Genomic DNA, 14771 nt, shown 5'->3' on the forward strand with positions numbered 1-14771 from the left:
ATCGAAACAGCTGGAAATGAGACCGTAGTCCTGTCCTAATACGAATGGCGCGTGTGGTGTAGTTCAACAAGTAGCAAGAATATATTTACGGAGAGACTCGAAATGGGGACTGTGATTCTCGACCCTTTCGACCCTTTCTCGAAAGCTGCCTCGTTGCTTTCTGGAATCTTCATATATCTGTGAAAAAAGCCTAAATAGGCATGCGTGAAACGTATTTAGGAGGGCGTCTAATAGTTTGAGCGGAATAAGGAACTGCCTGCAGAACGGTGTCGGCGCTGCAATCGAATAGTCAGCAGTACCGATACGTTGACACATTCCAAAACCAACTCAGAATCACCCTAATGGGATCACATGATCCAGTGGCAGATTCCCATTGGTCAGTCTTCTCATGCAAAGGCCCTAAATCCCACTCAATGTTCTGGTTTGACGTCACAGAGTGTTCTGTTACGGACGAGTCTCCTCGTGAAATCTTCATTCATTATTACAGCGCAAAGACGGCACAGAACAAGAAGGGAACAACACAGCGCTGTTGTGTTCCCTTCTTGTTCTGTGCCGTCTTTGCGCTGTAATAATGAATGTAGGTAACCAACTCGCCCAAAATGTTGTATTATCGTGAAATCTGCTGTACACTGGTATCCTTTAGGTTAGATTTTTCGGTATTAGGGGTTCAAAAGAATGCGAAAGTTGCATCTTACAGAACTAGAGCCCATACTTCACATGGCCGACAAATATGTACTGTGCGGAATGTAACGTTGCCTGCAGAAGCAGAACAGGACATTAGAAGAGACACTGCGAGCAACACCAGTCACGAGATGCGGATAAAATGCGTTATCAGCGTCTTTTGGAAGCACACATATTTACTCTAGCGTAATTCCAAAAGAAGTATAGGCGATTACATGTCTGACAATACCCATTGTTCTTTATCTGTGTGCTTTATAAAAGGAAGTCCCCTCAGATACAAGCGGAACCTCGAACTATGACCAATATGCTGAGTAATCTGCCTCAGATACGCATGCGCTCTAAGCATCATTTCTCTTTGTAATCAATGGATTATCTCATAGCCCTTACTGTTTTATCTCGCCGCAGAAGGTCATAATACTCGACGCCGCGACACGCAACGTCTGTGTAATCCTTGAGTGATGTTGCCGAACTTTAAGACAGCGCTAGCATTGACTGCGTTTAATGCGCTTTTGCAGGTTCCTTCTCATGTGAGTAAAACTGTATTTAGTTCACATGCTTGTCTCCGTTTGCGTTACATTGATAATCGCGGAGCCTTTTTTGCCGCCCGTCCAGTGCGCCCTATGGTGCACAGCATTGCTGGAAACAGTTTAAAGAGAGATGCATTCTCTTCCTAGTATCGGGCAGAGCGTGCAATCTAGAAGTTGTTGCTTTGAGTGTCATGCCGTTCATACTGAAATCAGGAGGCATGGAAACCGATGAATATGTAGGTCATTGTTTATAGTTTAGCCGGGTTTAACGTCTCAAAGCGACTCAGGCTATAAGGGACGCCGTAGTGAAGGGTTCCGGAAATTTCGACCACCTGGGGTTCTTTAACATGCACGGTCCTCTAGGATTTCGGCTCCATTGAAATTCGACCGCCGCGGCCGGAATCGAACCCGCGTCCTTCGGGTCAGTAGCCGAGCGCCATAACCACTAATCCGCCGTGGCGGCCTTGAAAATGTAGATAATCGTTAGTTTCTTTTAATAGTAATGATTGAGACAGTAATGGGTTGTTTGCCGCATTAACTGCTGGGTTCGGAGATTGTCCTTTGGCTTTTCAATGATTTTAGGGTGGTGATTAACGCCTTCTCTCTCACCGGCTGCTTATTGACCTAGGTGAGCGCGTCCGGACTGAGGCCTGTCTACATCATAGGCCACATGGTGAATTCCATAAGCGAGATAGATGCTGCGATGAAACAAGGAGCAAACTCCATCGAGTCCGACGTCGACTTTGATAAAAACGGCAACGCTACCTGGTTCTATCACGGAATACCCTGCGACTGCTTCAGGACCTGCATGAGTTCCGAAAAAGTGCCTGCTTTTCTACAGCACATCCGGCAGTCAACGCATCCTAGTAAGAAAATTTAGCACACGTAAGGTGATCATAAACACATCTGCAAGTGCGGTATAACATCGTTGACTCACTAAATGGTGTAAAAATTGGTTAAATTGGGGGAACTGGGTGGAAGAATTTTGCAGTAACCACAAATGTGCAACCACATATGCGAAGATTTCTAATATTTCGTGATCTAATAATTGGGCAGGCTCAAAAAAGGTGCTCAGAATTCTAGAGTGACACACCGCCCGAAAGTCTTCGTTGCAAAATCCACTTCCATGTCCAGCATTCTTGGACAAAAGTTTTGAAGATTTGAGTATTGTAAGCTGCTTGTAGGGGAATATTGAAGACAACGGTTTGTTCTTCCAGTGCGTGCAAAATTTTAATAGTTTCTCTATTACTCGCATTGGGCAGTTAAAACTGCCAGAGAAATGCAATAGGGAACGTTTTTTTTACAATAGCAAATACTTTAATAGCTCAGTTCAGTTCAGTTCAGTTTTATTCCTTAAAGGCCCACTTTTCAGGGGATGTTACATAAGGGGTGGCAATACACTTGAAAATGTGAAAAAACAGCAAAGATTATTAAACATTGAAGATGATCTGTTACACGCGCCCGAAGAACAGATGGCGAAGCGATGACGACGATGTCATGGGGAAGGCCGTTCCAGTCTGAAGCTGTTCGAGAAAAGAGCGGAGCAGAAAGAGTAGTAGTGTGCGATGGTGGGCGTGCAACTTGTAATGGGTGACTGATGCGGTGAGGTATGCGTGCTGCGTCTGTGATGCACGGTGCTTGATTCAGAGAAGAATAAAAAAACTTGTGAAAAAGAGCGAGGCTAGCGATGCGGCAACGAAATGAAAGTAGTGGCAATCCGGATTTAACTTTCAAAGTTGAAACACTCGTGTCGTACGAGTATGAGGAATGAATGAACCGGACGGCACGATTTTGAACAGATTTCAATGCAATGATTAGATATGCTTGATGTGGGTTCCAGATGGCAGATGCATACTCTAATTTCGGTCTTACCAATGATTTGTACGCGAGCAGCTTTGCCTCAGGTGGGGCAAGAGCCGCCGCGGTGGCTCAGCGGTTATGGTGCTCGGCTGCTGACCCGAAAGACGCGGGTGCGATCCCGGCCGCGGCGGCTAGAATTTCTTTGGAGGAGAAATTCTAGAGGCCCGTGTACTGTGCGATGTCAGTGCACGTTAAAGAACCCCAGAGGGTCGAAATTTCCGGAGCCCTCCACTACGGCGTCTCTCATAGCCTTAGTCGCTTTGGGACGTTAAACCCCATAAACCAAACCAAACCATCAGGTGGGGCAAGACGGAGGTGACGCTTAAAGAAACCTAGTGTTTTATTTGATGCTGAAATGATGTTACTAATGTGAGCGCGCCATGAGAGATTAGGAGAGACGGTGATTCCCAGATATTTGTACGATTCTGTCAGCTCAGTCGGTGTATTAGAAACAGAGTAATAAAAGCGATAAGGGTTACGACGATGAGAAAAAGACATGAGTTTGTATTCAGTAGGATTCAGCGAAAGAATGCAAGCCTACTCAAGAGAGGTCTGCGCATATATTGATTGTTATGGTGAAATCTTACAATATATGAACAAATTGTGTTGACAAAGTCCTTTCCGTTGAAAAATGCTTTTGTCCGGAATTGTTGGGTATGCTACAAGCGTCGTAGCTCTGGAGAGTTCATTAAAGAGGAGTCTGAAATCGAAATGGTCAGCTCCATGCTATCGCCGGCCGAAAATGCAGCCGCTTATATGTCGCATCATTCCAGGATAGTTTCCTAAATGAATTCTTAGGGTAGGCTTGTAATTAATTCAGTCACCATGTGCTGGTGCATCGTGTTTTTTCGCAGGGATTGGTTAAGAAGTACATCGGTTATGCAGGCACAGCAAAGGTAACAAGTTTCACACCAGCGACAGAGTTGAATGGCCAATTTCTTGTGCTTGACATTCCCGCGGGTCGGAAATCCATGTTTAAATAATCTATTTATAAGGCGCTCACTATCAAATACGTATAAAACGGGGTGTTTGGGTCGAAAGGACTTGCTATGTCAAGGAGATCAAGCAACTACTGAATGACGGCATAGTGGTCGGTCCTCGTTATTACAGAAATGCCTTCAAAATGTTATGAGACAAAAAGGTCGGTAAGAGAGGACGAGGATGGATGCCGATAACGACAAAAAAAAAACGCTTAAATCAGTGCAGAACGAAACGGAAGTCCAACAGTTGATGAAGTAGACCCGAGTCGAGGAGATCCAGTTGAATTTTTATCGAACACATTTAGATATCAATAGAGTTGATAGTGACCCATTACAACAAACAGGGCAATAAACGCAAAGACGAAATGGACATACGACAAGCGTTGACTCTCAGCTACCTTTAGACGCTATTGAAAACAGTTCTTATGCGCATGACCGGCGTAAATTTGATAATAAAGATATCGAACAGCGCAATAAACACAAAGCGACGAAATGGACACATGACGAGAGGTGACTCTGAACTAACTTTCCTGTGTGATTTCAGGCGGTTTTGCGCATAAGAACTGTAGAAACTACAGAACTGAAATCACACTCCGCTGTTATGGACAAAAGCATTTTTGAGCAGGAAACAATTTATGAATTCAATTTTTTCATATATTCGAATATGTAAATGTAACAATCAATATGTCCGCAGGTCACCCGACGGCAGTCTTGTATTTTTTTTCTATCGACGTTTTTACTATCGTCAAAAGCGTTCCCATTGGTTTTCTACGGCAGCCTTAACTGTTCGATGCAATGGATGGAAACATATTAAAGGAAAGATTTTGCTACATATGAGAAGAATAGACCATTACCTTCAATATTTCCTTAACAGCTTTTTACAATTTTACAATTTTCACAATTTTTTGTCCCTGAAACTTAGACATGTATTCAAGAAAGATAACAAACAGCGCAATCAACATAAAGACGAAAAGTAGGGCACACGATGAGTTCTCTTGGGGAAAAACACAGCGCACTCCTAAGACAAGGACGAAGAAAGGTAAGACGATACAACGCTGTATCGTCTTGTCTTTCTTCGTCCTTGTCTTAGGAGTGCGCTGTGTTTTTCCCCCAGATTAACTACCAACTAGCCCGCTCTTCCACCCTTACACGATGAGCACTGACTCTCAACTGACTTCCTTATATATTTTCAGCTGGTCGTTCAAATAAGAACGGTTTTCTATGACGAATGAAGTTAGTTGACAGTCAGCGCTCTTCGTCTATCCTTCTTTTCGTATTTCTGTTTATTGCGCTGTTCGTTGTAATTGATGCTGCTCATCCGTTCCGCAACCAAGCTAGCTTGATTCTCAGAGGCGACGTTTCTATTCTAAAGGAACAAGCCCAAAATTGGAACAAATTTCCAGCACCTTAACCCTCGTTTTAAAGCGCAGTTCCTGTCTTCCAGATGGAGGCAAACACAGGGGGAAGCTTTTACTGCTCTTCCTGGATCTCAAAGTTCAAAGTCTTGACAACAAGAAAAAGTACTGGGCAGGCACCGACGTTGCCATGAAACTTTTGCAGCACCTGTGGCAAGGAGGTAAGACAAGTGCGATGTTCATGCACTAAGTGACCACAAGGGCAAGATATCCTGCGAGTTGCATGAAACAGCACATAACCTTTATGCAGGCTTCTACACAGTTGCCTAGAGCTCTAGAACAACGCACCACGGAGTACACTATTGACATTTGACAGTTGTCTAGCGTTTAATACATCTGCCTACACATTAGACTTGGTCCACTGAAAATCCTCACGTATCTAAATGGTATACCGCAACCGCCAATCAGCGGCAATTGCCCTGATTGCCTACCCCAGCCCGCCATTCGAGCTCTCGAAGACAGACGTGTGGACTTGTGTACGACATGAATATTAAAGTACTCCAAATTAGTTTTCCATTGGCTGCACGTTATGTATAACTGCAGAGTGGGAAGCCTTTTCGAAGATAAGGGAGGTAGACATTAGTATTATGATAGGGTGTGGTAAAACAGATGTGCATTGTTTACCAGTTGCCTTGTTACAACAAGAGCTGGAAACTGGTTCATGTCGAGTGTCTACCGCATGCATTAAGAGCATACAGGAAGGGGCTGTCCGGAAAAAAAAATCACATGGCTATCATGATACCTGACGAGAGAAAGCCCTAATAGCAGTTGGATTTTCTGTCGATGATTGATTCAATATTTTTACTCTACTGAATGTTCCTGCTCTAAGCCAAGACGTTGCAGTCCCCGCAGTATTTTTCAGTAGTGTGAAGGTTAACGGAGTCGGATGGCGCTTTTGGAAAGTGTAGCTAGGCGGATGTGGTGGTGGGGAGGGGAAGGGTGAAGGTATGATATAGCATAGGTACGTCGAGAAATGTTTTCGGAACAACCAAATAAAAAAAACTGGATTTTCTAGCAGCTTAAAAGCAGAGCCAGTATTTACGGGTACATTGCGCAGATCGCGGAGGAAAGTGATAAACACACCCTCCAATTTCTGGCTCCATGATTGCACTAAATAATAAAGCTTTGCTTTAGTACGCTAGCCATCGGTGACTTAAAAGCTGGTGGATGAGCTTAAGTACAAACAGCTATTCAAAATTGTAATAGTGGAAAAGTTTAGCAGAATTTACACCTTAAAAACACCCTTCGGTTCAGACATTGGTCCAGAGAAAAACTTCGTATTACTCTTCTTGTTCTACACTCTCTCTATTCTTCCTGCTTTTGTACTCTTTGCCTTATATTCTTGGATTAATGGCTTTGCTTGCATTGGCTGTAGCTTTGGTATGCATTACTGGGCACCGATCCTTTCGGAAACCAAGACAAGGCAAGCCAAGCCAGCCACAAGCAAAACGGTCTTGAGTCACTCGACTCTGGCTAGGCCCACGTAAACGACTACTTTATAAAAAATACCGTCTGCTAGCCTACACCAACACATTGTTTCAAAGGGCGCTGCTAACGTTCTTGCGTCCTTGCTTCGTCCGTCCGTCCGTCCGTCGACCCAGAGCACAACACCTTGTAAATTTTGCTGCCAGTTGTAATCTGTGAGGAGATGTCATCGACCATGATCTGATCCATGCAGTTTTCGAAGTGATCGCTCTCAGGAGGAGGGGAAAAGATATAAGAGACAAAAGAGGAAAGTCGATCGCGAATCAGGCTTACTTCCGAATACTTTCGGGAATCCAGCTTCAAAAAGAAAGGAAGCACCAGAGGAACCTATGCCACGCATACTGTTTCCTTTCTAAACACGATGCTTTGACTTTTGGGAAGGAATAGATAAGCAGTCACCTATCGTTCATTGTGTCAGGAAGACGACGGGCATCCGTGTGAGTCGCATGGCCATCGCTTGGTGCACGATCCTGGCTGGACCAGCTGATTTCGGACTGCTGTTGGCCCTGCTCCTGTTACAAAGCTTTTCCAAATAAGCCCCACCTTAAATTTGGTGGAGGTGCGGGGTTTTATCCTCTCGCCCTTGAACTCCGCAGCCGATTGCTACCCCCTACCACGATTCCTTCGGATGCCAACCACCAAGCGCTACAAGTGTGCTCGGCGGCCGTCTTCCTTACAATTGTTATTGTTTGGCGCGATACAATGGCGCAACTGGCTACGCTAGCACTGACCGTGCGCGTTGCGCTCATTTATGTGTTTTCATTCAATAAATTTGTTTTTGTACTTTTGAATTTTGGACTGTAGTCCCTACAACAGAGGCTATGAACGTCCTGGTGTCAGTTCCAAGTTACCGAGACAAGGATGTGCTTCGGGGAGTGATTGATACCATCGAGCGTCAAGCGCCCGCCTTGCTTGCGAAAACAGGTAACATTTCGGATATGCAAATTTTCATATCTTTCACCACTCTAGCTAAACAAATGTTTGTATTTTGCGCCTTCAATTGCTTTCGATCCCACGCTGCACTTCGTGAGGCCAACAGTTGCCACAATGACCTGGGCACGCCAGTGAAAATGAGATCTCGCCATCGGCCACTTTTCTCGGGGTCAGAGGGGGAAAGTAGATTCCTCAGCTTATCCTTTTTTGAGAGGTCAAGTATAAAATACAGTTAAGAAACATTTGGCAAGATGAAAATAGTATGAATTGAATATCTTTCTCTGAGGCTGTCTATGCAGTATCCCGCCCGAACTTCTGTGCGAGGAAGGGAACAAGAAAAAATGAAGTGTCCAAGAAAAATCCTCATCGGCCCATAAACGACCAAGCCATGATAGGGAATATAAATTGTTGTGTAAGGTTTTGTCGCTTTTAAGACTCTCCAAAAGGAGGACAAGAATTTACGAACAAAACTACGAAGCCTTGGGTTTAACAAAAAGAGTTTTCTTTGCCCACGAGGAAAAGATTTCGGTGCCTTCTAATCTGGGGTACTTTGACGGTCGGCTTCTATGATGAGGGCTACGTTCACCGGGCCATTGCGGTTCAGAGAAGAATTTCCCCCTCCGTAATATTATTGCGTCGGGCCGTTTTTCGGCTTGTAGTGTCACGAGACTTTTCGACACCTGCTACGCAATGAGGCCTTACTTCTCGGTACACATCTGAAAGCTTCACATCTATACGAGAGATCTACGCAGCCTTCGTAACACAACACCTCGACTGAACGATACTAGTAATCGCACTATACGGAAGCGTTAGCGAGGGGCCATTCTACTACGGGCCTAGCGGCCGGGTTGTTTGATGATGAGACAATTAACGGTGCGTTTATAGACCGCATACATTCTGACAATTGACGGGTGGCGGACGGCTTCTCTGAGGGTCCCCTGAACTCCGCTAGACGTGCAACTTACCGAGGGTTCACTGTGCAAGTAAAAGTGAGGGATTCTCGTTGCGCCAACGGCACACCACAAACGAAGCAGGGAGAGAAAAGTATGCATCGGTATACTGATAAGCTTTGCATGCGGGTAAATTTTGATATCAAAACCTACTGTGGTTCCAAGAAAAAATAAACTAGATTGTGCTGGTCAGGTTTGTACCCTCCTGAACCTACAGACGTCGTCATTATCAGGTTTTTTGGACACCCGAATTACCCCTGACTTGTGGCAGCGACAACAGGCGGTCGCCATGTTGTTTCCAGCAACGTTTCTCCTGCGCAGGTGCGCCGCGCATTTGGCGTCACGTGACTAAGACTATACTAAGCTCTCGGCGGGCGGCCCAGTTGGGGTCTAGGTCAGCGATATGAGGTTGGCAGTGGAGAGCCACGGGAAAATTCGGCCCACGTTCACAGCAACCACTTCGGAGCGCAGCGCTTTTGTACATATGGTGCGCGTGAGCAGAGCATGTGCCGCGTCAAACGTTGTGAAATGCACGAGGCGGTAGGACAAGGTCGATAGTTGCAAATGGGAGCCATTGGAAATAAAGACAATTTTATTAACCTTGTTATAGCGACGTCCTCTAGCTATATCAGCACCAGGTCTGTCAAGTTATGGTGCCTACAGGCCCTCTATGCACCATCTTTAGGAAGCGCCCAGAGCCGCCAAGGTCATCGGCGGTCACTTGCCGGAAGAGTGTAGACGGTCTTGTTTCGACGGAAATGACGTTGCGATGGGTTGCACACGCTGGCGCATTGCGTACGAGTATAAACGCGGATTAGGTGCCACGTGACCGCAGCTTCTTGTTTTCAGAAATAATGTTAGTGATATGCTAGCAAACAGACAAGGTGGCCACGCGCTTGCGTTGTACAGCTTGGGGTTGCATTAATTCTTTGCAGATTTCCCGTCTGCGGGAGATTCACAAATATTTCCGTATCTTCGACAAAGCACACGGTGTGCTGTTCACAACCCTTACGGTCCTGCAGTTGTTATTTTCCTCCGCTATTATTGTCGCACAGTACCATCAGTCCTTTAGTGCTTCCACTCACAAGACAGGCAAAGCTAATGGGAAGAAACCTCGGGCTGTTTTCCAACGCCCGTTATTGTAGAGAGGAAGGACACTAATAGGTGTACTACGAAAGGATAGCGTCCAACAGGATGGAATATCTTCTGGGGGGTTTGGGCTTCCGCTTGGAGTGCGTATCTTTCGTGACTGCGTGCATTAGAGTTAGGTTGCTTTTTGTATTCTTGGAGTGTCGTAGTTAAGAGCTGCGCGCAGTTGTGTGGATTTCACATGTAGGCGAACCTGAATAGAGAATACAGCTTTGCCTGCACCTACTGCCTCTACCTACTTTTCTAGTCTTAACAAGAAATTAATGAACGGTTTCAAAGTCAATACAATAATTTTTGATTGTTACAGTAAAACTGAGCGTTGCCTGGAAAGCAATCACCGTGCGATTCTCTCCGCCTCAGGATTCGATATAAGCAACATCGAAGACCTGTCCAAGATCGCAAGCGTTTACGAGGAGCTCGGCATACTGGGAAACCGGTGGCAAGGGGATGGCGTCACTAACTGCGTCTCGTTCCTGCGATCACATAGCAGAATGCGCCGGGTCGTCGCCAACCGGGACTTGAACGGTGCCGACCACTACGTAGACAAGGCTTACCATTGGACAGTTGACATTCCAGACCAGCTCCGGAGATCGCTCAGGTCAGAACGACATGGCGGAGAACTTGAGAGGTATCTGCCAAACTGCATAAGATACTGCTTCACTGCCCCGTTTTAAGGCAATAGCCTCTAATGGCTCATACTGTCGTCCGTTAACAAAGCGTGTCACACGCATTTCACTCGGGAACAAAACACGATAGATGAAAAGCACTGATTGCTTCAGTTAGAGGAGGAAAAAATGAACCTAGAAGCCAAGTGTGATGACTGTTAATTAAATACTTAATTAATTATAGGGAAAATGTCGAAATTGCGTTCAAATAGCGCGGACGCCGACATAGCCACTGGCACGGCGTGACGTCACATCCACCGAAAGTCGTCACGTCATAGTAAAAACTGTCACAGAATGGTCAGAAAAACATCAAATTTGTGTCAAATTAGATGAAAAAAATATGTAATTAAGCATAATTAACACTTAAGACCCCCGGAAGATGCGTAATTTAGGTATCGATATAGCCACGGGAACGGTGTGACGTCACATCCACCCGAAGTCGTCACGGCATAGTGAAAATGTCACAGAATGGTCGGAAAGCGTCGGATTTGTGTCAAATTAGATGAAAAAATTTGTAAAATGTGTAATTAAGCGTAATTAATACTTAAGATCCCCGAAAGATGTATAATTTAGGTTTCGATATTGCCGCGGGAACGGTGTGACGTTACATCCACCGGAAGTGGTCACGGCATAGTGTCATTGGCTTTCGCCTCTCAACACTTTAGTTGCCAAAGTGTCCTCGCAATTTTTTTAGTCATCTATAAATGGCAAATCAAGTGTTTCTTAAGGATTCGTGCTACCCCTTGTGCATTCTCATTATTTTTGATATGCTATCGGTCCCACCAGTTCGCCGTTTTGCCTTATTTCTGCCGGTGCATTCAAGCCAGCCGGACGCAGAACCCGAACTACATAATTTCCTCTTCTCTGCTTTCCTGTACTCTTCTCGGCGAAACGTTTCATCACAAATCACTCTCTGGGGAGAGATATCCTCTCGTTCTGTTTTTGGTACTCATCACAACAAATATGAGAAGAAATTGTAGGGGACACTTAAGCCCTGCCTTAAGGCTATGCCGCGACAGCGTTAATGCACAGCGGTTTCCTTTAATATACTAAAGCAATCCTGTGAAGAGATATGTTAATGATTCGAATATGTTATGTGCTAAGGGATGTGTTCTTCGAATTATCCAGTAAAGCTTTCTTTTTTTAATTGTTTTCAATGTTTCATGCTCCTGCAGGATCGGAGTAGATGGCATCATTACAAACAAACCTGAACGCCTAGCCAACATTGTGACGGAACGTGAGTTTAGAAGCAAACTTCGACGTGCTACCATTGACGACAACCCTTGGACTCGTTTCCGCGCCTGACCTCCTGGTTCAGCGTCCAACTCGTCGCGCATGACACCTTCGCAGATAGCCTCTATGCTCTGCAACTCAAGGCTTAGCTGAAAAAAAAAATGGCTGAGGCTTAGCTAAGGTTAAGCCTAGTCAGATGCGAAGCATATTGATGGCTAGGCTTGGTAATACATGGCTTTCCTTGGTTGAATACTTGGTCATTTTAATACAACCACTAGAAGCCTTCGTCGTGGGGGAAGACAACGGCATGGCTACAGCGGAACGCCGGCTAACCCCGAGACGCGCGTTGGGTGAGCGCCTGGATTGCCACGGAAGCCGCGTCCGCATGCCCGGTGGAGCGAGCGTTTCACCTACACCGAGTGTGAACGCGCGTTCGAAATGCGCGGGAGTGTGACGGCACCATACCACGTGATTCACACGGCGTGCAACCGCAGCGACGGCACAAGTTGGAGCCCCGTCTCTCATCTGTCGTGACGTCATTGTGTCACGTGGTGTGACGTCACCATACCACGTGGCCTGCACGGCGTGCAACCGCAGCGACGGCACAAGTTGGAGCCCAGTCTCTCATCTGTCGTGACGTCATTGTGTCACGTGGTGTGACGTCACCATACCACGTGGTCTGCACGGCGTGCAACCGCAGTGACGGCACAAGTTGGAGCCCCGTCTCTCATCTGTCGTGACGTCATTGTGCCACGTGGTGTGACGTCACCATACCACGTGGTCTGCACGGCGTGCAACCGCAGCGACGGCACGAGTTGGAGCCCCGTCTCTCATCTGTCGTGACGTCATTGTGTCACGTGGTGTGCACGGCGTGTAACCGTCACGAAGGGCTTGGGCTACCTATTGTAATATGCTTCGCATAAAAGAACTAAAACCAATGTGAAGAGGTACGACTGCAAGGAGCGAAGTAGGAATCTAATAAATGTTTTGTAAGTTGTAACAACCCCATCGCGGTGGCTCAGTGGTTACGGCGCTCGGCTGCTGACTCGAAAGACGCGGGTTCGATCTCGTCCATGGCGACTTCATTTCTATGAAGGCGGAATTCCACAGGCCCGTGTAGTGTGCGATGTCAGTGCACGTTAAAGAACCCCAGATGGTCGAAATTTCCGGAGCTCTTCACTACGGCGTCCCTCATAGCCTGAGTCGCTTTGGGACGTTAAACCCCAATAAGCCTAAACCAACAAACGAAACCTGTAAATTACAACACTTCTCTCTCGTCCAGAGTTTGGTTACTGGCGATTAACAATAGAGGCTCTTTATTCGAGCACTCCAGCACCCTGAAACTTGTCTGCAGAGTGTGATGTCAGCTATGAAACAAATATATTTTGGAGCTCCGACGGCCAGGCTTATTCGACGTATACACAAGTTTGTCAGCTTGGATGCTTGTTTGACCGTCGGTTGTTTATCTGCACAACAGCGATAGATACTCGTGCGATTGAAAAAAAAGAACTTACACATCGAACAGTTTGTGTTCAATGCTGAGAGTCCAGCATGAAGTGCGCTCTCCAAAACACCACTAGAAGTCACAGACTGCAGGATGACACACGCCACACAAACACGTTCGTTGCGCTGAAGAGAAGATATATATATATATATATATATATATATATATATATATATATATATATATATATATATATATATATATGAGAGAAGCCAACAGCCACAGAAACCAAGGGACACGGGGGATATTTTTTTAATTAGTTTATTTATTTTGTGGTGTTGTTCGATTTAGAACATTACTGAATATGTTGTCGCTTAAATCTAATTAATTAGAAAAGCAGAAGAAAAACCAACCACATGGCGCCGGTGCGATCCGAACCCACGACCTACGAATTACGCGTCCGGTGCTCTACCGCTGATCTACGGCGACGGCTGTCAAATCTTCTGCTTTCGGGGGTATTTATGTTTACAAATAACCTAACCTTTGCAGTGTTCATCAGCGCCACCCACGTTCGTAAACGGCGGACGTAGCACGTCCGGAGTTACCGCTGATGTGGCGTAGAACGTCATCGAACGACGAGGGTGGAAGCTGTGTGAGAACCCTCTTATGCTTCCTATGGCGTCAAGGCTGCCAGAACCGAGACCCTCGCTAAGTAATTAAGAAAACAAGGGGAGGGGAATGAGGGGCTCGTTATAAATATCAGAGAAGCCAACAGCCACAGAAACCAGGGTACATAGGGGATTTTTAATTTTTTAATTTATTTATTTATCGTGTGGTGTTGATCAATTTAGAATGTTACTGAATATGTTATCGCTTAAAGCTAATTGATTAGAAAAGCAGAAGAATGTGGTTGTTTTTTCTACTTAGGTGAATAAATAATTGATTTCAGCCAAAACAAAAAATGGCGCCTGGAAGGGTTAAGCAAGGAGAGGGCGGAGTCGAGCTGGTTGGTTCATGCTGAATGGCACGACGAAACAGCCCAGACGGAGGGAACGGAAGAAGATACCGACACACGAGCTGAAGTAACAACCAAATGGTTTATTGCGACAGAGGGGGGGGGGGGGGGGGCAATATAAAGCAGCAGGGCAAACCAAAGCATAGAAGGGAAGAAATGCGGGACGAACATGACGTGACATACATACGGGAGCTATGAAATCATCTCCGAATAAGAAAGGTGAGCTCCTGTTGGAATAGAGCCACCAATGGTTGGCTTACACATGAGTTACCAAATTTGTTAATGTTAAAAGCCTCTGCTATCAGGCGCCAGGTTTTATCTCTATATTTGGCGATACTTGGCAAAGACAGCGAGGCGTTTCTGAACCTAACCACTATCATTGCACCCGGTGCACCCAGGATTTTTTTATCGCCACGACAACAAAAATAATTATT

At 45.7% G+C, this 14771-nt stretch overlaps 1 protein-coding gene across 1 annotated transcript; it reads left to right on the top strand.

The window, feature by feature from the left end:
* Positions 1-1139: 1139 nt before the first annotated feature.
* On the top strand, positions 1140-12315 carry LOC149348708 (dermonecrotic toxin SPH-like). Its single transcript, XM_089585884.1, has 6 exons — positions 1140-1208; positions 1837-2074; positions 5493-5624; positions 7753-7872; positions 10341-10578; positions 11821-12315. The coding sequence occupies exons 1-6, from the start codon at positions 1140-1142 to the stop codon at positions 11948-11950; spliced, it is 927 nt and encodes a 308-aa protein (XP_089442010.1). The 3' UTR covers positions 11951-12315.
* The last annotated feature ends 2456 nt before the right edge of the window (positions 12316-14771 follow it).

Source organism: Amblyomma mixtum, chromosome 4, assembly GCF_055824585.1.
Source record: "Amblyomma mixtum isolate Tamu chromosome 4, ASM5582458v1, whole genome shotgun sequence".
Classification (NCBI taxonomy): domain Eukaryota; kingdom Metazoa; phylum Arthropoda; class Arachnida; order Ixodida; family Ixodidae; genus Amblyomma; species Amblyomma mixtum.

What these genes read in the sequence shown, in the direction of transcription:
- LOC149348708 (XM_089585884.1), top strand. Translation starts at nt 1,140, where the DNA reads ATGTTGCCGAACTTTAAGACAGCGCTAGCATTGACTGCGTTTAATGCG. An exon ending in CCGGCAGTCAACGCATCCTA is followed by an intron (nt 2,075 to 5,492) that starts GTAAGAAAATTT and finishes CCTGTCTTCCAG; the next exon opens with ATGGAGGCAAACACAGGGGG. An exon ending in CAGCTCCGGAGATCGCTCAG is followed by an intron (nt 10,579 to 11,820) that starts GTCAGAACGACA and finishes ATGCTCCTGCAG; the next exon opens with GATCGGAGTAGATGGCATCA.